The 20,939-nt window shown below is 36.3% G+C and overlaps 1 protein-coding gene across 1 annotated transcript in view; it reads right to left on the minus strand.

Annotated features, from left to right (window-relative positions):
- NUP133 (nucleoporin 133kDa) overlaps nucleotides 1-20,939 on the minus strand; it is a 32,615-nt gene extending 11,676 nt beyond the window's left edge. The window contains exons 1-19 of the mRNA XM_014951232.1: nucleotides 20,722-20,939; nucleotides 18,707-18,825; nucleotides 18,080-18,183; nucleotides 16,895-17,002; nucleotides 15,085-15,216; nucleotides 12,571-12,741; nucleotides 11,750-11,905; nucleotides 11,591-11,661; nucleotides 10,883-11,030; nucleotides 9,970-10,117; nucleotides 9,099-9,256; nucleotides 7,859-7,950; nucleotides 5,594-5,757; nucleotides 4,992-5,086; nucleotides 4,645-4,869; nucleotides 3,525-3,647; nucleotides 2,979-3,078; nucleotides 1,805-2,047; nucleotides 697-830 (exon numbers count right to left, since the gene is read on the minus strand). Coding sequence (XP_014806718.1) covers nucleotides 697-830; nucleotides 1,805-2,047; nucleotides 2,979-3,078; nucleotides 3,525-3,647; nucleotides 4,645-4,869; nucleotides 4,992-5,086; nucleotides 5,594-5,757; nucleotides 7,859-7,950; nucleotides 9,099-9,256; nucleotides 9,970-10,117; nucleotides 10,883-11,030; nucleotides 11,591-11,661; nucleotides 11,750-11,905; nucleotides 12,571-12,741; nucleotides 15,085-15,216; nucleotides 16,895-17,002; nucleotides 18,080-18,183; nucleotides 18,707-18,825; nucleotides 20,722-20,906 — 2,676 coding nt within the window. The 5' untranslated portion in view covers nucleotides 20,907-20,939. The remainder of the gene's footprint in view (nucleotides 1-696; nucleotides 831-1,804; nucleotides 2,048-2,978; nucleotides 3,079-3,524; nucleotides 3,648-4,644; nucleotides 4,870-4,991; nucleotides 5,087-5,593; nucleotides 5,758-7,858; nucleotides 7,951-9,098; nucleotides 9,257-9,969; nucleotides 10,118-10,882; nucleotides 11,031-11,590; nucleotides 11,662-11,749; nucleotides 11,906-12,570; nucleotides 12,742-15,084; nucleotides 15,217-16,894; nucleotides 17,003-18,079; nucleotides 18,184-18,706; nucleotides 18,826-20,721) is intronic.

The following is a 20,939-nucleotide window of genomic DNA, read 5'->3' on the forward strand; positions in this document are numbered from 1 at the left end:
TTAAACTACGTTTCTGTACCCTCTGTTAAGAAAACTGTAGACTGCAGCGTTTCTCTTTCCATAGCTGTTGTGGAAAGCTAAACAAATTGATCTCACCAAATCTCAAATTAGGAAACTTTTGTCCCAGCCCCACCTCACTTCAAGTAGTTTCCATTGCCTTTTCCTTAAGCTTTCCAATTTTTCTGCACACTTAGGGGTTTTTACACCAGCTTTTGACAGATATTGAAAAATTGTCCAACAAGTACCTGTCAGGACAATAAAGACCACAGCGACATCTCTATCTCCCTACTCTTCTTAACAACATTTCTATTTATAAGTTATCCTTAAACTTATATTACATTAGTTTAATAAAACAACAGCACACTGACTACACCATCTCAGTGAACAAGTCACAAAATGTCAAAAGATGTTAGGAGTGAGACAATGTGTTTGGGGCACCAGAAAAGTCCCATGAAAAGTCCTCGTACAGTGAGCACTCGTATTTTTGCTGACTTGGTTTGCAGTCTCGGGGTAAAACGTGCCATTGAGCTCCCCAGAGCGAATCTTGACTCGTTTTCCACATTACTCCCATATGTATAATGTAAATACATATGCATTAAAATAATAACTGCCGCAACTTTTCAGGGGCAAATATATTATAAAAAACTATCTAAAGGAATTAGAAGAGAAAAAAAAAAAAAAGAAAAAAAGAATTACCTGATCTGCAAACTGAGTCATGTAACGTTGTAACCTGGCCTGGTTGTCCGTCTGCTCGCACATCTGCACCAGGATATCGAAGTCACAGTACTTCTCTGCTAAAGCAGCTGCCATCTGATACTGCCCCAGGGAAACTACGTAACCAAGAAGAAAAAGAAGTTATAATCAAACAAGCTCATCTTTGGCTGTTGGAGGACTGAGAGGAGAGACCAGAAAAGCCAAAACAAGTTTCAAGTGCTTACATGACAGACTTACACACTCACCTTACTGCATCCCTACCCTGTGCACACACACAAGCTCACACACCCATCCCCTCTGTCCCCCAACACAGTAGGGAGGAAGAAAAGTTTAGAATACTAAATTGCCAGAATACATCCTGTTTTCTCCAAAAATTAGCAGCATCTACTATTTGTGCTTTTGGGGGAGGGGAAAAATGAAAAATCAACCCATGATTTAATATCTGTATCAATATCCACTTAATTACACAAAGTGATAAAGCAGCAGGCAAAGGCTTTAGATAGCAAGTAAAGACAACATATTTCTAATCCAACTACTATTATTTAAAATCTTTCATTTTGGTTTAAATACCTAAGTAAGGTCTCTGCTTTCAATTACTTATTGAAAGATTTGACCGCATCTGACACGTTAAACAGCAGGTTTGATTATTAAACAATCAAGATTCAAAAAGTGACTTTTTCTTGATAAATACTAAACAAACTTTCAGGCGTATAAGTTTATGCCAACTAGCTAAAAGAGAAACATTTAGAAACCCATTTATAGGCTATTTTCAGCCAGCTGGCACAAGATAAATTCCTGCCAGGAAAATATAACAAGTTAGCAAAAAAAACCCAACAAAACAAACCAAAAAAAAAAAAAGAAAAAAAAAAAAGAAAAAAAAGAAAAATTGAGGCAACAGTGTGTCTTATTAGAGATATGAGCATGAAGGAATTCGTAACCTGTTGTTATTTTGTAAATAGCCCATTAAATCATAAAAACAGTCATTCACACTCTGAATCCATACACAGATGCCATCTACCCCATCAGATCATCAGTTCCTCATCGGACAGAGCATTCAACACTTGCATTAAGGCAAACAGACAGTACTTACGGAGAGGAGACAAGAGTTCTGATCTTTTCTGCACATACTCCATCTCCACGCTGCTGTATCTCTCCTGATCGGCAGGGCGGTCCACAGACTTGAGCTGAGAGACGTAGCCGTCCAGAAAGCAATCCAGTAGCGCCACCAGCTGCTCAGCCACCACGCTGCGGAGGTTGCTGTCCACCTGGGGATAGACCATCTTCAGAATGACTCCATGCTGACGCGTTATTGCTGCCCGAACGCCACTAGATGCTGGGGAAAACCACACGGTAAACATTAAAACAATAATCCTGTCCCCCAAGGAATCTACGCTGAGATATAACAAACACATTACTACACACAATTCAAAAAAATAGAAAGAAAAAAGCTAATAAATATTTTAATTTTAAAAATCAAAGTAATACTATAAAAAACCAACCCCTCCAAAACACACACATACTCCCATCTATCTTTACATATTACATTTGGCCAAAATGTTTTCCAAAAGAAAACAATCACTTGCACAATCTTGTAAGGAAAGTAGAGAATACACAGAAGGAAAAGGCAACTTCTGTTAACCTGATTTAGATACTTGGATGTAGTCATCAGGACTCAACACACCAAAATAGCTTGCATGGCTCCTGCTTTTCAAAAAATGTTTATCTTGGGAGCACTAAACAAGTGTGTTTTATACGTAGTACACAGTGAAGCTTAAGCACCAACTGGGAAGTGCTTGCTTCTGCAAACATTTGTTCTGATAGTTTTTCATGTTATTAAATTTAAAAAAAAAAAAACACTTAAGGAAGTGGAGGATCATCAGTCCTTTTAGAACAGTTATAGATCATATTCTATGATTCATTCTAATGTTATATATCCCATAGGTCTGCCAACCAGAACCAGTGCATACTAAAAAATAAAAGTAAAAAAAAAATATATTTAACTTTGTCTCCCAAACTTTATTTTTGTAGTCTAATTTGCAATGCAAGTTTTAGAGAATTATCAATACCAGGCAAAAATAAGTGTTCACTGATTCATTCTATTCACCGAATGAAACCTTTAGCTTCTCCTGTTCTTACTGACAACCTTATAGCAGATTTCAACAGTAAATTTAACATACAAATCAAAATTCTTGTGTTCTGAAACTCATGAAAAGTATTTTTGTTTCGTACTGATAATTAGTAAACTAGTAATAATAATTTCTCACCTGTCCATGGAATATATTCAGGTTCTCTTTCTGGAAGCTCTCCTGTTCTATATAAAGAGGCTCTGGATTGACGATACTGACAGGCAGCTTGTAGCAAGTCCTATTTAAACGTAAAGACATAAGCAGTTTCAGTCAACCTACATACACACAGACCACAAAAGACATTACTTTCTAATTCTGAAATATTCCTTTGATATCCCCCTTCTTTCTGTACCACTTTCTCAGTTGTATAGAAGAGCACACACTGCCTGAGCAGGAAACATCAGTGCTCAGGCATGAGCTCTTCACTCTTTGCTACCTACTCCTGCTTTCACAGCTTCCAACAATGCTGCAACTTCTCAAATTCTCTTTAGCAGTGGCTCAGAAGGAAAAGGAATGTCCCTAATTCTGCATGAGACCATCTTTCCTTCCTAATATATTTGAACATGTGAAAAGTGTGTTCACTCTCGTTCTCGTATCAGTAGCTCAGCTGTACAGCACTCGTTGAGTACTCTTCAGTAGTTAATTTCCCCTCCCACAAACGTTTCAGTTAATGCAGTTCTATACCTTAATGATGTTGTTCACATTGACAACTATCTGGGCCCATTCAACTGATTCCATATGCATATCTTTCAGGATTTGTTCCTCTTCTTCTAGTAAGCATTCAAAGATGGAATCTATCTGGGACACCTTAAAGATAGAAAGAAAAATTGCACTGAGCACAAACATACCCATTACCAGTCGACACCTGAAAACCAAGACATGAGTTGTACAGAAAAGTAAACAAATATTAGTAGAAACCACATCAATAGCCAAAAATATTAAAAGGTATCAACTACTAAATGGATAATGAAATCATCAGCTTTTATTTCATATAATACTTTGAATCCAAGAATTGCCTTATTTCTGGACTTAAATCTGGAAAGAAAAAAAATAATCTTCATTTTGCAGACAAGCCCATAAACTTTCATTAAGCATACTCCTTCATATTCTTCTGAAACATTTGGCAGTAGAACCTCTGTTAGATAAAGTTTATCTATTTAAAGTTTATCTATTTAAAATAGCAGGTATGTTCTATTATTTCTATTTTCTTTTATATTTATTTTTCTCCATTAGCAACTACCATCCTCTACAGGAAAAAAACTTCCTAAGAATAAATGTTTTGTGTTTTGTCTCAAGAAGGAAGAAACAAATAAAGACCAGGCACTGGACTAGAATGCGGCATAAACTGAGAACTAGCTTAGACCCACTAATGTTAGAGAGGACAAAAATTATGAGAGACTGAACTGACACAACTCCACCCAGGACAGCTAATCAGAGCAGCTCTTCTATCTGGAAAGCTTCATGCTCTTCACTCCTTAAAAATAATAATTGAGCATATGTTTTCTGATGTGCCAGAGAATTTCACTTGTCTTTTTCATTGCTCACCCGTATAGGCCAGTTGGAAATCATAACAATTTTATTTCTGCTACATGAAAATTGTCAGAATTTGTGTTTCAGCTGCAGATGTAAAAAACGTATCTACACTAAAGTGAGGAAAATACTACCGCACCATCCCTATTTACAGGGAAATTGTGTAAAGTTGAACTAATTTTTAAAGGTAAGAGTTTCAAAGTATATACTAATGCATTGCATCTTTTACTACATGTGATACTACACAATGAATGAGAAATGAAAGGTTTATTACCTCTCGAAAGAAGACATCTGCAGGGGTAAGACTCGGTGGAACATCACAGTCTCTTTTGTTTAAAGCGATGAGTATGGCAGCGTTCACCAGCTCAGGCAGCCGGGAGTGGTGGTTCTTGAGAACAACAGCTGCTGCCAGCTTCTCCGCGTGCTCACACAGCAACAGCCGCGTTGCCATCGGCATCCCTCGGGCTGGAAAACTGCCCAGACGTTCAAATATACCAACCTTTTATTAAAAATAAAAAAACAAAACCAAAACAACCATTGCATGTACTTTAAACAGTGTTCTAGAAGACAAAATAATACTCTACTGTGTGTGCCGATACCAAAAGAACAGTAGAATTTTACCTGATGAAGAAAATCAATGAAGAAGGAATGTGCTTTTGTCTTATCCTCCAGCTGATGAAGAAGAATGAGAGATGTGTTGCTGAAACCGACTGCTTCTAAAAAGAGAAAAGTCTTTTATCAGAACACTTGATATCTTGGATAAATATTTTTGCCTCAGAGATAAACGTATTTCTATGAATTTCTATAGTGTTACCGCGTTGGTACTTTTAAAACATATGCACACACATTTATATACTGCTAACCGTGCTATTTTTATTGTGGTTTTTGAACTCTGTCATAGCTGAAGTCAAGTCTTTAGAAGAAATCAAGTACCTTTAGATCAATACAACTATTCTGAAGCACTCAATTCATTATGCTGCTAAAATAGCAGCTCACCAGCTTATAAGTTTTAGTAAGATTCAGGTTATCTGGCAGTCTCATGCAATGTATCTTTTAGCCTTTCTGGAAATATATCTAGTGGTGGAAGAGGGCAAGGGACACCTATGCCTTTTTTGCAAAGCTTAAATTATAATTTTGTATAGAGCACTGTAGACAATTTTTCACCAAAAAAAACCCCACAACACAACCAGTACCAAAAACCTTAACAACATCATTATGTTTACCTTCAGGTACAGATTCAGCCCATCTTGGATCAGAGGCAGGGTAATCATCCATTAAGTCCACACTGATCTGAGTCACTGCCCTATCCAGTTCAGCATCAGAATCCAGATCTGCATTGCTTGGAAAGAGCTCAACTACCATGCTTTGTGCATTGACTACATCTTTCCTGAAATAAAAAAAAAATACAAAGTATGTGAAATAAAAACAATAGATAGGATTATAGAAAAAAGAACACTCAATTAGTAGGGTTTTCTGACATGCTTTTTGCAGAGTGCTTTAGATGATAAACATCAAGCATTGTTTGGGCTATCTTTAAACTAATTATGGATAAAAGGTATTCCGATTCTATGGATAAAAGGTATTCAAATTCTTTGAAAGCAAGTAGGCTGCACAATCTATAAAACAAAAAAAGCACAAGCCAGGAAGTGTTTCAAGTCACTTTTTATTTTATTATTCCTATTATTGTTATTTAAGAGAAAAGATGCATCATACAGAGCTAAGCCTGGATGTCTCTGGTCACCAAATTTCTATTGATTGCTTTAAAATCCTCTCAAGAGTACATGCAAACACTCCCACAACAGAGCAAAAGCTCTCAGCAAAATGCTTCAGCAAATATAATGCATTATCCTTATTTCCTGTAATTCCAAAGAATCCTTCTCTATTTAGGTCAGTAACAAGTATACAATATTCACAAAAAGTACTGATAAGATTTTGTGACTAAAAATTACAGTATTACGACTGAGAAGGGATACTGGGATTCCAATATATGATCTGATTTTGGAAATAATTTATATTTTTCATGAGGCTTTCAGTTTGACTGTTTATATGACTAAGATATCTTGAAATAAAAACCAAAAGTACATCCAGAAATTGTACAAAGGTTTACTAAAACAAACTATACTTTTTAAAACTGGAATATACTTAATCTTCTATTTTTAACAACCTTCCATTATTTGCTCTGCATCAACTGCTTGGCCATCTGGACAGGCCATTGCTGCATCTGTTCTGTGGAAGATTTCTCCATTCATTTTACCACACTATTTTTCTGGAAAAATCTGAATCAATACTATACACATCAAATTATTAACTTCTTCTAGTTTCATAAATATAACCCTAATTTTAATCAAAATAAAATAAAACTTTCATAGTATTTCACATTGTTTTCCCTACTACTTCCTACTCTCTTCTGATCTTGTTCCCAACCCCTGTGTTCACATCCTCAGTGATACCAACTTTCATATTAACTCCCTGTGCTCTCAGACCCCAACTACTCCAGCCACCTGATGACAGGAGCCACCTTCAGCAGCAGTTCTGTTTACTGACACGTCCACTTGTGAATACAGGTAGATTTTCTTTCTAAATTCTGTGCATGCATAAAGATCTTGTCCTGATATCCTTTATTCTATGTGCCTAATCCCCTTCATAATCAAAAGCACTCCTACTTCCTGGTACCTTAAATCTGTTTTTTCCAAGTTTTATGAATCTTTAAGGAGATTAGTTGTAAGAGGGTTTGTGGGTTGTGTTATGTTTGGGTTTTGTTTTTGTTTTTTGTTTTAAATAAGGATATATTGAAACAATCCCCTCTAAATACAACTAATTTAAGTCTGCAGCTCTGTTTATCTTCTTATCTCTCCTCTTCCTCCTTCGTTTACACTACTCATGTCAACATCAAACCTTTCAGAGACACTGGATGCCTCCCAACAGTCAGGTTGCTTTAATCAGGATAGTTTGACAAATAGCATATTTGCTTCAACTCCCACTCCCCCCGTATCAGCAAATCTTAAAAAAAACCACAACTATATCATCTGGCCAGAGAATATGCCGTGCTAGTTATTTTTTATGGCCACATAAATAGTAATTAAACAGAATTGAAAGTATTAGTGAAAATAGCTACGCAAGTAAAAATGAAGAAGAAAAGGAAAGAATGTTTTTTAACAAAACACCACTTACTAAAAGAATACAGAAGTCAAAATAATGAAGTTTGAAGTTGTTCCACTGAGAGCAATGCAACGTCACAGAATTTATGCAGAGAAAGTAAAAAATCATTGAGATTATACAAGTCTTCTCCCTTCTAGCACATATCACTTCTTCACTGGCTCAAGATGTATCTCACACTTTCTTTATAAAGATACGCATGTGTCATTAAAATAGCTTTCAATTAAATCAGCACAAGAGTATCTTTGCCAAGACAATCTCTTACTCAAATACCAGAGTGCCTTCAAGAACAGCAAACAAACAAAGCTTCAAAAACCAAGTACAATTTCTACCTGCAGTACTGTAGAAAAGCAGCTTTCAGTAATTTAGTCTTATCTTCTTGAGCTATAACTTCTAGCCTACTGGTTGCATCGAACACAGGACTCTGAAAACGCAAAGTAAAAACTTCAGCTGAAAAACAAATATCAGTCTTCATTATGAAATTAAAACATTCTTTCTAAGTAGCAACAACACAGATTAAAAAAGACAATGTCACCTGGAGGCAGTTGTGAATATTAAGCAAAAAGATACATTACAATGAAAGTCACACAGCGGCTTGAACTCAAGCATTTTAATAGAATTCATATAACCTGCAAAAGACATTCACACCAACTTATTTCACCAGTCAAACCCTTTACAGCATTTTAAAATATTTTAGGATTCAAAGCCATCAATTTTGACAGAATTTAAAAGGTATTCAGGTGTATTATCTGCCACAAAACCAATATAAGTGCAGACAAATGTAACTGGAGATTAGCTCTATAAGAAAAATACAGTTCTATCTGAGCAACCACCTCAAGGATCTTCCACTAAAATACTAGTTAATAATAACTGATTTAAAAGGTGCTTGGAATAAGGATTGAAACTCACTATTACCCCACAGAAATACTCTCTAATGTATTTTTTAACAACTTCTTTATTCTTCCCTCCTGCTCCAGGGACATCTCCAGGGCACACACATTTTAAACAAAACATGTTTGATGTAAATAAGAGCTTAATAAATGTACATTGCAGAAAATATTAATTAAAATACTTATAACAATTTTTATAAGACTATATTAAAAAAAAAAAGTCTATAACAGAGCAGAAACAACAGTCAGCCACTATATAACCCTTCTCAGCTTAGCTTCCAAGCTTTTCACAGCACAGTAAGAAAGAAGTGTCTCTTATATCCACAAAGGAACAAACACAAAAGACTGAAGAAACCATCCTGATCAAAAAGTGAGAAGAAAATCTTGAGTCTCTGCAGTAGTGTTATATCAGGCCTAGTGACATAGTGACATACAACTCCATCAAAAAAATATAAATTTCAATAGAAATCTCGACTCAAAACAAAAAAGTTACTCAAACTGACAGATATAATATTTCTTGGGTTTTGAAAAATGCCTTCATTACAAGTGTTTGAGTCTCTCTTTAAAAAAAAAAAAAAAAACCTCAAATATGCTAATATTTCCACAGTGAAAATTCAAAACTACCAGAAAAACATTTCATTTCTACCCTCAATTTTCAAGCAGGCAAGCAAACAACCATTACCTCACTTCTTGGTCCAGCAACAGAAGAGGACAGGGATTCTTCCAGGTCTTCAGGAAGCACAGAAATGCTTTCCCTGGACAAGATGGTGATAAGTCCACTTTTTTTGGTAAAGAAGATGGGGAGGCTAGTACAGGAACCTGCTCCTAAAATGCTATCTCCTAAGATGAGGGAAGAGGGGGAAAAAAAGAAAAAAAAATGACAAAAAAGAAAAAAGCACATACATTTTGTTCTTAAAGTGGCATTTAACAGTTTCATAGACAATTATTAAATTTTGTCATGAAGGAACCAACAGTAATTAACAACTGCACCTGACTTACAGAAACTGTGGATACTATTGGCTACTCAAGATGCAGATTTCCAGATACTGCAAGTTTTTAATAAATCAATCAATCAATCAAGATTTAGATTGTTCAAATTCTACCTAAGGACCAATGTGCACATCCTACTTGAAAACTCCTATGGAGGTCACAGATGACATACTTAGAGACATCTGACACAGGCACCTCGTATGAATTTTAGGCTAAGCCTCAACACAAAGTTTATGTTAAGAAAAAAAAATCCACAGTGAATGTTGGGGGGGGGGAAACAAAAGGAAGGGCCAGAAAGTCCCACAAACAAAACCCCACCCCTTCATAGAGCAAGAGTGGGGATCTGCTTCACTTTCATCAGGAACACTGTAGAGCAATACTGGATGTCATGTCAGTGTTTTCTCCACACACTCCTGAGAAACTCCCAACTTGAAAGATTTAATAAGGAGAAAAAGGAGCACAAGCATGATTCTGCTCTCCAACAAATCCAAATACTGTAAAAGCATTCAATTAGAAAAGTATCAACAAAATGTGATCCTTTTTTTTTTTCTTCTGCATGGTACCTTGTATGCCAAATATGATTTTCTCCTGTGGTAAAGATACTCTTCCAGTTCCAGTGGAACAAGCAAACACTTCATCTTCTTTATAGAGGTAAGCAGCATGGCTAAAGTAATCCGGGACTACCAGACAGCACAACACTTCCTCTTCTGACTGAAAGCATTACATAAGAACAATATCATATATATAATCAAAACCTTAAACAAACATCTAACATTTTAAAGGCTGATCTGAGTTGCCTAAATTTGCTTTAATTTTTAACAAGAATATACAGATAGAACCTATAACCTAAAAAACAAAACAAAATCACTTTTAATTTGTCCTAAAACTTAAGATCCTGGAGTTTTTTTAAGATGCCTTTACAGGCAGGGAGAGAGGGGAAAGAGTGGAAGTAGTTTACCAAAGGAAGCTAATGCCCAAGTTTATGCTTCCAGAAGAGATAGCAGAAATGAGGTACACTAAGGACAACCAATGTATCCTCCCAGCAAGCCAGCTGTCAAGCAAGGACCAAAGTGAAGGTCTTTTAATTCCTTGTTCTGCTCACAAGTGTCTCAGCAGAATCTGAAATCTGGTCTACATGGACTGCATGACTATGAAATTACTCTGTAGAAACTTTCACAGGTAGGAAAAAAAATGAAGTTATTAAGTAATAATCAGATGTTTAGTCTTCTATTTTTGTGGCTTTTTATCTTACACTTTAAAATGTAAAGTATAAACTTTACATACAGTTACTATTAAACATTGAAAGATGCTAGCACAGATTTTCCTCAAAATACTATGAATACATACTCCAAGATCAACCTTAAGACAGAGAACTTGATTTTCCTTTAGGCAAAAATCTGATAGTTGATTTATTTACAGGAATATTCTGAAACACTGTGCTTTCTTAACTCAGTTTCAGAGCCTTCATTTGCATACCTGAAAAGATGGGTTATACTGTGTGACCTCCACAACAACGTCATCAGACATCTGGTAGCCTTTATCTTCTACTGTTATCAGAGTGTAGTAGACAAGACACGGACGATCTCCAGGATGCCACGCTGCAGCAAGTATCACCAGTCCATCACTATTCAACAACAGATGTCACACCGTTGAGAGATCATTATTACATATTTTACTTGCTTAAACTCTACCACTCAAACCCCCAGATATTTAAGCACAATTACAAATAAATATTTTCCAATGCTGTATTTTTTTTTAGAAAGAAAGACTATACTGTTTGTTCTTTAAAGCTGTTTTATTAACTATTCATATTGCAGGACAAAACTGAACCCAGGCAGTTGTGGTTTTATGTAATCAAATTAAATACAAGAGATACTGAATTCTCTACATTTGCTGGAACAAGTTCCAATTGCTTACTTGCCGTCTTCGTAATATCAAGACAAAACAAATACCTGATAAGATGACACTAAAAAAAGTGAAAGGAATTATTCTTAGGTAATGAATTTGTAATGCTAAAGAGATAATGACAGCATGAAGTATAGGATAATCTAGATATCTAATACATGTTCATTTTATCAACAGTGGCACTCGAGTAAAATTAAACTACAATTACTTAAAGATTGTGCAGGAAAACAATTAATCCCATTAATTTAAGTCCTACCAGATGCAAGTGTACTTCCTTACCGATTCTGTTGCAAATCCATGTATTGTATATTTACTCCTCCTTTAATATCTTCATAGTTACTTTCAGAACCCTAAAAAACAATACAACTGATTTATAACTATACATAAATAGGCAATTAATTAACCACACAAGCCCTTTCCATGTGAGCTGGCTCTTACCCAAATTGCATCTGTAATATGTTCTTTCAGGATCCTGTTGATATCCCAGCTGAGAATATACCGTTCTGATGAATCATCGATCTCCCATTTGTATAGATTTGAACTTGTTAGCATATAAAAGCTTGATCTCTCTTTATCCCAAAGAACATTAGAAATCTGCATTTAAAAAAGAAAAAGCTAAAAAGGTTAAAGAGCAGCCTTAGTACTTGGAACAACAATCTACACCACTACTGGTTGACAAAAAAAATAATAAATCACTTCCTTGGGCAACCTACACAAGTTACTTTACAAAATGAGAGTATTATGATAATTTTCAAGAGGAGTCTTATGTTATTTTATAGATATAAGAACACCTATAGTAGGTAGGTTTCTCATACTTTCTTCTAACTTCTGCAGAATTCCCTGACAAAGCTCAACGCAATCACCAACCCTTGGCAACCCTAAATCACCAAAGTAAAATTACAGGTTACTGTTAGTTTCTTCAAATAGTAATGAGGCTATTACTAGAAAGAGGCAAGACTTTGAATCATTTCATATTCCCCAGGAAAAGTGTAATTCCTGCAGGAAGTACTACTATTTTAAGGTCTCCTTTTATTTGGATTTAAAGAGCAAGTCAGCATTCTCCTTTACAAAGCATACAGATTTATTTGGTTTCTCTCTTTCAAATTTCAAAGAAATATAAGTAACATAAAAGAGTTGAATCTTGTCTCTTTTTTTGGTCATCGTATATCCTTGCAGTCTTCTTCTTTGTTAAACACTGAGGCTGGAAATTACAGAGACAAATCAGAGCAGATTACTATATGAATGTTTTTCAAGCTTACCACAGCATCATGTCCAGGAGACAATATACCCAGAAGAGAAGAAACCTTTCTACCAATCCCAGAAAACATGCCCTGGCCCTGTGGGAGAGCATGCTGATGAATCTTGCCAGAACTATCCGGTATCAATCGAACTAGCTGGCCTCTGGAAGATGATAAAATAAAGCTTCCTCCCTAACAAAAAGAAAAAGCAACTATATTTAAAAAAAAAATTACAATCACATTACTGAAACAATTCTAATGTCAGATAAAATTCTTTATGTCAGCTCATAAGGGTGAACACTACGCAAGAACAAGATACAAGGCATCCACACAGTATATCAAAGCTAACAAAGAAAATTTAAAACAGAAAGCATTTATCACATAAAAAGACTATTTAAACAAATTTTCCACATTATTCTCTATGTTTGATTCAGTACAGCGTACAGCTCACAGTACACTTCTTAAATTTTAAACCATATTTTTGAAAAATATGAAAATATATTTAAGCAATCTCTACAGGAACTTATACATTTAATATTAATATGTGGAATTATGAATTAAATAACATTCAACTTCCATGTGTGCATTTAAAGCTTAAAGTGTCATTAAACACACTATAGCTTTATTTTTTTAATAGCATTCTACCCTACAGGATACTAATCTAAATGAACTGAATAAAAAAATCTTCAACCTGGTTATGTCAAAAAAGACTGGGGTAAGTAATTAAAAAATGAATAGCACACTAGCGAATGTATAACTGAGGAAAGATATTATTGTGTGACATTTTATCCATGATACTCCACTTCTGTTGGACAACAGAACTAAAATCTCATGTAATCCTAATGATGAAAAACAGTGTTATCATTGCATTAAGAAAATGTGAAAAGTCTTGTGCATTATGCAAAACATGCACTCCACTGTAGGTGCTTACATACCTCATTTAGGAGGCAGAGACTTCTGCTAGTGCATCTCTTACTTGTCCTAATGGGTGCAGTGGCATTAGCACTTTAATTAGTATCAAGAATCTGTTTCTGAAGCGACCTTCTGTGAGCCCCCATATATTACCTGCTGGGTCACACCATGTCACATCACAGCATGAGTGCCCCAGCTGTACACCCTTTGAATGAATCTGAACTGAAAGATGTGCTCTGACCACTAGAAGACATTAATTTCATGCAGCTATTCTGGAACTGGTTTAAAATAACACCCAGCCCCTCTCCCCAAAATGGCCAGTGCAGACACTGGCATTGCCTCAGCACTAACCTTTAGATTCTCAAATATTGTCCTTCACTACTTTCTAACATAGACATAGCCTTTATGCTCCCTACCACCAAAGCATTAAAAAAAAAGTGCCTTCAATTCAAAACTGATCAAAGTTTGTATGTTACAGGGAATGAAGAAAAACAGTCAGATGTATAACAATTTTTTTAAAAAAATACAATACTAAGCTGAAAGAATGAACCGTTTACCTGTACAGGAAATGTTCACAGAACAAAATTAAAACCATTTTTTTAAAAAAAAAGCAAACCAGCACTGTTTTCATCATCATATTATATAAAAATTTTGCTAAAGGTTAAATCTGCCCAGTGACAGGATGACTAAGTACAGTTGTCGTATACATAATAATGCAGCTCTAGAACACTGACTAATAAAAGGGTTCTGCTCTGAAAAAAAAAAAAAAAAAAGTTCCTCTAGCTCCAAATTCACATTGATGTCAATGTTTCAATTCACACACCACAGGTGTGATAAGACCTTGCTGGCCTCATGGTGATACCTGAAACTTGGGCACAATTCAACTCTAATAGGGTAGATATACATTAGTGTTTCTTAACATCTTGAAACTCTTAAGAAATGCATCATTAAGATAATTGTCTTCTGATTAGGTTTACAAATGTTTATGACATGCTGATGCCCTAAAACAATATTTACAATACAGGATATGAACAGTAAATGTTGAAAAAGTCATGAGATAAAACGTTATTTAATTGATAATAACTTGTTTTGGAGATAACACATATTGTAACACACACATTGAAGTTTTGGATATAATCCGAGAGCTTCCCCCGTTTAGGCACATCAACAGCAGAAAACAGAATTTCTAAGAACAATTAATAACATACTCGTTCATTACCCTCATAGAGAAATCTCTCAAATTCAGTCACTAGTGAGCTATACCACAAGATGCTGAGTGTGTGGTCTGCAGATTCAGATGAAGTAGTTCTTTGGTTTTGTGACAGCAGGAAGTAATCACAGTAGTAACACTGACACTCCTCACGGGCTGAGGTACCAAACCATTCCTGTTAACCTTGTGTTTGAATCCCACATTCTTCCCTGACTTAAACATTATTATTTGACTACCAGTCATTTCCGCTGCTTAAGATCATCACACTCATCCACAATCTCTGAAATTACTGCTCAGAATGTTTTTAATAGTTTGCAACATTTATTGGAGATTTAGGACTGGTAATGTGGAATACGTTTTTTAATTTTTAAATTAGGAATTAAAGCAGTATTTTAACATAAATCACACTGTACCTTTACTGCTGTTAAGAAACTACAGAGAGAGCCTCCAAAGTCTGTAAAAGTCTCCGTGTAGGAACCTTCGTGTGCAAGGTTGGGCCAGTAGCGCACAGAACCTTCGCTGGTAGCAACCATTATTGCCAGAGACTAGAAGCAAGACAATAATAACAGAACATGCAAGATAATAATAATCAGAATGCAGCTTTAACTAAAACGTGTTATTTTACATATCAAGATTGTGGGTGACAAACACACAAAAATTATTAAATGCCTATGGATGCACACTGACAAACCTAGAACCGAATTGCAAAATGATTCTGTAGCATAACTTAATACGTGCAAGGAATGTTATACTTGCTTATTTTGCTAACAATAATATTTTCTACTGGTTCTTGTTCCTGATAATTAAGGGTCTGCTATTGAAATGCAAGCAAAACTTACAGTTGCAAGACAGAAAAAAGCTTCTGGAGAATTCCAGATGCCAAGTAAAATAAGCTACCACGGAAGACTTAAAATACAGATTATCATTTAACAAAGAAACTGCTCTATTGTCATTAAGAGAAATATCAAACCACATGGTGGCTCTTCTCTTCAAAAAGACATAAGCCCACAGTGTGCCTACATTATGGCTTTTGACTCAGGAAACCACTTAGATACCAAATTCAAAGCATGAAGGAAGAGACTGTGTTCAAGCAGAGATTTAGACAGAAAGCATTATACCTAATCTACTGGTTGTTGAAAAAACACACAGAACAATAGAAGAACTGTAGCCGAGAGCTGTTATTGAACTCCTTAGAGTTTCTAACTGATTTTTGATTAGACACAGATCATCACAAAAGGAAAGTGGTTGGCTAATGAACATCATAACAATCAAAAGACCACCACAGAATGCATTGTCCTTTGTGATTTCTGCCCATTATTTAGTAATTTTCATTTTAGTGAAATATCTACTGTCACTAATATTTCTAGTTCATTCACTCTATAAAATTGTAGTATCCATGCGTGGTTCACAAACCCAAGAAAGATTAAAAAAAAAAAAAAAACGTCTTGGTTCAGGTTTATTATGTATTAAACTTCTTTGGGTATGACTAAGTCATAGAGCATTTAGAGTTTTACGAGCTAATCACAAGATATTAAAAACGCTTTTCATCATCTGGAAGTGTAACACTAGAGCAAGTCAAGAGAAAAGACCCATTACATATTCTCTGCTGCTTCTTCCTTCCAAAGTTTTATTACAGTATGGCTTATATCACCTGAAAACTTTACCCAAGCTGAAAACGAGAGCTTCTTTTCTCCATGAGTGATAGTAAAAGATACATTAACATACTTTCAGAAAACTTAACTGAGCTTCAAACCTCACTCTCTAGAACAGTATGTTATGAAAAAGCACTTAGGAAAGTAATCAGTCAAGACAGATTAAATCGTATGTCCTCACAGCACCAGCTTCCCTACAAAGACCAGCCAAGGGAGGGTGCTGGTGTTGGCTTCTCATCCACAGCTACTCAGAATTCAACCACTTGAACAACTGTTTTAGCCAGCGTGCATTTAAATTGCACTTGATTAGACTGAATATCTGATTGCCCTGGTGTCTGTTAACACAATATTTCTTAGTTTACTGTATTTTTGTTTGTTATGAAAGCACACCAAGTAATCCTTAGGAAAACAGCAGGATTTTGTTTATTTCAAACATATTTATTACAAACCATCAATCCTAACCAATAGCACACCACCAAATGCAGTTTTCAAATAAGTACTTGATAAAATAGGATATACTAAACATTACTTTAAAAGTATTTTTAAACACTACAATTTAAGAGTTGATCACCTGCAGAGAAGGTGCTTCACCTGAGGCACTGAGACAAGATATAGCTGCTAAACTAGAACTCCACTGGAAGTCACTGGGTGGCAGCTGCAGTTCCTTGCATAGAGATAACTGCAAGAGAAAAAGAGATGCTGTAATAAGTATGAGACTGGAAGAACTTATTTCTCTGCCATAAAGTCTTTAGACTTTTACACCTTGCTAAAAATTAATTTTGAACTAGCCCTGATACTGTTTAAGGGAACCAAAAGAACAACACGATATTTTCAGCAAGGTTGTCACAACCACCAAACAGCTAAAAAGCAGCTACTTGCACATTTTCAAACATTACTGGCTTTTTTTATTTATTTCTGAGTTTTTCTCACAACACTACAATATTGAATTATTTCTTTCAGAGGTCCAATTATTTGACCAATCCTTAATACAATGTGCTAACAAAGCACCAGACCAAAATTAAACCAGAATTGTTTGAAAAAGCTCACTAGGTAGTAACATAGTGGAGAGGGGAAACACTCCTTCCCCCCTTCCCTCCTCCCCCCAAAGTTAAACCATCAGAAAAATTGTAAATCCTTGAAAAGTCTCTGCAAGTACGAGAATGCATATACCTGACACTCCACCATAAGCACAGAATCTGTCTAATTAACATACATTGCACTAATTGAAGGATACTTATTTTGTAACTACAGGTTTCCTCTGACCATACTTGCTATTCACTGAAATGATGCTGAAAGCAGTGTTGTCCAGAAGGGAAAAGAAAAATAAAAAACCTTGACATAAGAAACCTAGAAGAAACGTATGTTCAACCCAGCTGAAACTAAACTTTTTTTTTTGACAAGCTGAAAATCAGTCCCAGAACAATCTAAACCAATCTGTAACACATCAACTACTTTTTAACGATTAAAATAAGCTTTATCAAGACTACTTAAGAGACACCTATTAAAATGCAAAATATTAATCTTAGTGTTAAGGTGAACATGAAAAGTGAACAGAGGAATAAAAAATGTTAAGCTCCCTCAAAAGCTTGAGTTTCAGTTACTGTTAGTATGACTTCATACCAACCCCGTTGCTTTTGGGGGAAACCAGACAAACTTCAATTTATAAAGAAATTCTTGCTTTAAAAAAAACACAACTAAATAACTTGTTCAAGTACCAAAAAATACAGAAGTTTTTCCATCTTAATCTTTCAGTTACCTTAGCTACTGCAGACTGACCAATCTTCCAAATAATTAGCCTCTCTTTATGGACTAGCCAGGCCCATCCACTTTCATCCACTTGAACGCTCAGCTGGTCATCAGCTACATAAAAAGTAATTTTTGTGAAGCATTCAGATTTTTAAAACACTGCAGAGTAACCTTAAAATCAACCAACTTTCATTCTCATATGAAAATAAGAAATATATTTTCTACTAAATTAAATTCCATATTAGAATTTCCATGTATTTCATTAAGATACCAAATCAAATTACTATGTATAGTTTAAAAATCCATTTGACAAACGCTCAACTTTTGTGAGTGAAAAGCAAGACGATCCTAGAAGCTATTTCCATCAATTTACAGCAGATTATAATAGTTTTGTAAATAGCTCAGCAATTTTAAAGGTTATTTTTAAGATACGCATTTTGGTTCCTCTTATATCTACTATAAAAAGAAAACTTATCCACAGGGAAAAATACTTAGTTCACCAAGTTGGATTCAAACAAAGGCACAAACATTTCAGTTTCCACTGTAAAGTCAGCATTTAAATGGAATCAACAACATGTTAATGATTCTGTCACCTGTCAATTTCCATGTGAAAAAAGCAGATAAAATCAGTTCTTACCATCAGCCTTCTTAAGGGCTTCCATAACCTTAACAGGCAGAGAGGATCCAAAAGCCTTGACATCATAGTTAATGGTCTCACTTGCTGAGGGATGCTGAATAACTCTGGTAGGAGTTGCTCTTAAACAAAACAAAACAAAAGCTATAATTAGGTTTTTTTTATTGTTTCTTCACCAGTTTCAGCAGACATTTACTTCATTAGTATCTGTTTAGAAATAGATGAGATTAAACTGGTTTATGTAAAATAAATGTGCTTCCTCTGGGATCACCACCTAAAGCAGTAATCTGGCAGCTTCCTGACAAGTTGTTAGCTGTCAACAAATTCCTTGATTTTTTAAAGAACCCATTTTGAATATGCATTCCTCCCCAGCCAGAAAATCACTGTTCAACTTCTCTACATTCTGGTTATTTATAGAATAAAGCTATACACAATGCCAGGAGAAGCTCAATAAAAGTTCTTCTCTGACTGCAGGGCCTGTTTCCATCTCCAGTTCTAACACTGCTGGGCAGTACACACTGTGCAAGACTTCCAATACCTGTGGCCGTGAGGATCAACTAGCTCTTCTACTGCCCTTGTCTTACTGTAGGGACTACAGTTCTTATCTGTTTCAGTCATTATCTGTTTCACTATATAATCTATAAAAGGCTTTGCATCTTCCCCAACCTTCTCTCTCTGGAACAGCATAGGTCTGCCTTGTCATTTGAACACGGTCAAGTGGGTAAATGTCTCTGCTTATAGAAAATAATGCTCTCTTTTTATTTCTCCTCACAAATCAAACGATGTCACAGACCTCCCCAGTGTGAAATGCCAAAAGATGACAGTGGAAGACAAGTGCTGACACATGGGTTAGAAAAATACCATATTAAACAGACCTGAATTAAAAGTTCCCCAAAACTGAAAATGGGCAATCTTGTTTACCTCAACAACAAATAGCTGCTTCTGAGACAAGAGATTCTGAACCCCTGAAATTGATCTGGGGCTCATGTTAAATCTGCTTTGACTGGTGTCTAAAATCTTCAGCATATTCATAAAAAAAACCCAACTACCAGAGTAACAGTGTCTTGACAGTACAGTATTATTCAGGACAGTCAAACAGCAAAAGGAATATCTGAGTTACTAAATACTGAATAAAAGGCAAAACAGAAAACATCACAACTGCTCTGCATAGAGTTTGTGAGTACTAGGATGACCTAGCATGCACATATCTCAAAACAGTATTGTAGAATGCCTATCAAAAAGAGATTTAAGGATGATCAGAGATACAGAGTATCTTACAATACATTCCAACAGAAAAACAAATGGTAAAACTGCATTTGTGAAACAACAATGCTGTCACCTACAATGGCTTCAGCGCGTAAAAATGAGGCAGGTTTGCAAAGAGGAGCAAAATATTTTGTTAAACCTTCTTGTATAGATAGTTGAAAGCAAGAGCTTTCAGGCACAGCCATCTCATTAGCCTCATTTAGACACATGCCTTAATAATTCATCGAGGCACAGGATCGATATAACCTAATTGCCAAATACTACACATAACCAAATGACACTTTTTCCCCTCCAGTAAAGTAAAATGTTTTTTCTTAACTAAAGGCCTCTGCGTCTACATCCGGGTTCTGGTTGCATTTGTAAGACTCAAGGAAGCACTTGGAACACTTGGCTCCGTTTTTTTTTAAATGATGATGCTTTTTTTTACTAGTTTTTTTTTAAATCATCAGCTTAACTTCCTAATAGCTCTCAAAATTACTGCTACTTCAGCAAACAAAGACCCAGGCTGCTGGGACCCTCAGTAATTTCACGGTGTGTGGCACTTTCCCCACACAACAGGCGCACTCCTGCAAGTGCCGGCAGCTGCCCTCCATCCCCCCGCCTCCCCTGCAGCCAGAGGCGACTCCACCTCTACTGGCTGGGGCGGGGAGACAGCCCTGCCGAGGGGCAGGAGGGCCCGGGGCACTCGGTAACGGCCCGGCGGGAGAAGGCGGCTGCCTGGGCCTTGCCCCGTGCCCGGCCGAGGGACTCACCGGGCGGAGAGGGAGCCGCTCCTCCGCCCCAGCGGGGAGAACAGCACCGGCGAGCCGGCCGCCGCCACGACGGCCAGGTTCTTCCTGCTGCCCGGGCGGGAGAGAGGGCTGGGGGCGGCGGTGCCGAGGTTCCTGCGGGCCGACCCGCCGGGGGTGCGGGGAGAGGCGGGGGCCGAACCGAACATGGCTGAGGAGAGGCGCGAGCCCGCACAGGCTTC

This window comes from Calidris pugnax, unplaced genomic scaffold (assembly GCF_001431845.1).
Source record: "Calidris pugnax isolate Ruff unplaced genomic scaffold, ASM143184v1 scaffold24, whole genome shotgun sequence".
In the NCBI taxonomy this organism is placed as follows: Eukaryota; Metazoa; Chordata; class Aves; order Charadriiformes; family Scolopacidae; genus Calidris; species Calidris pugnax.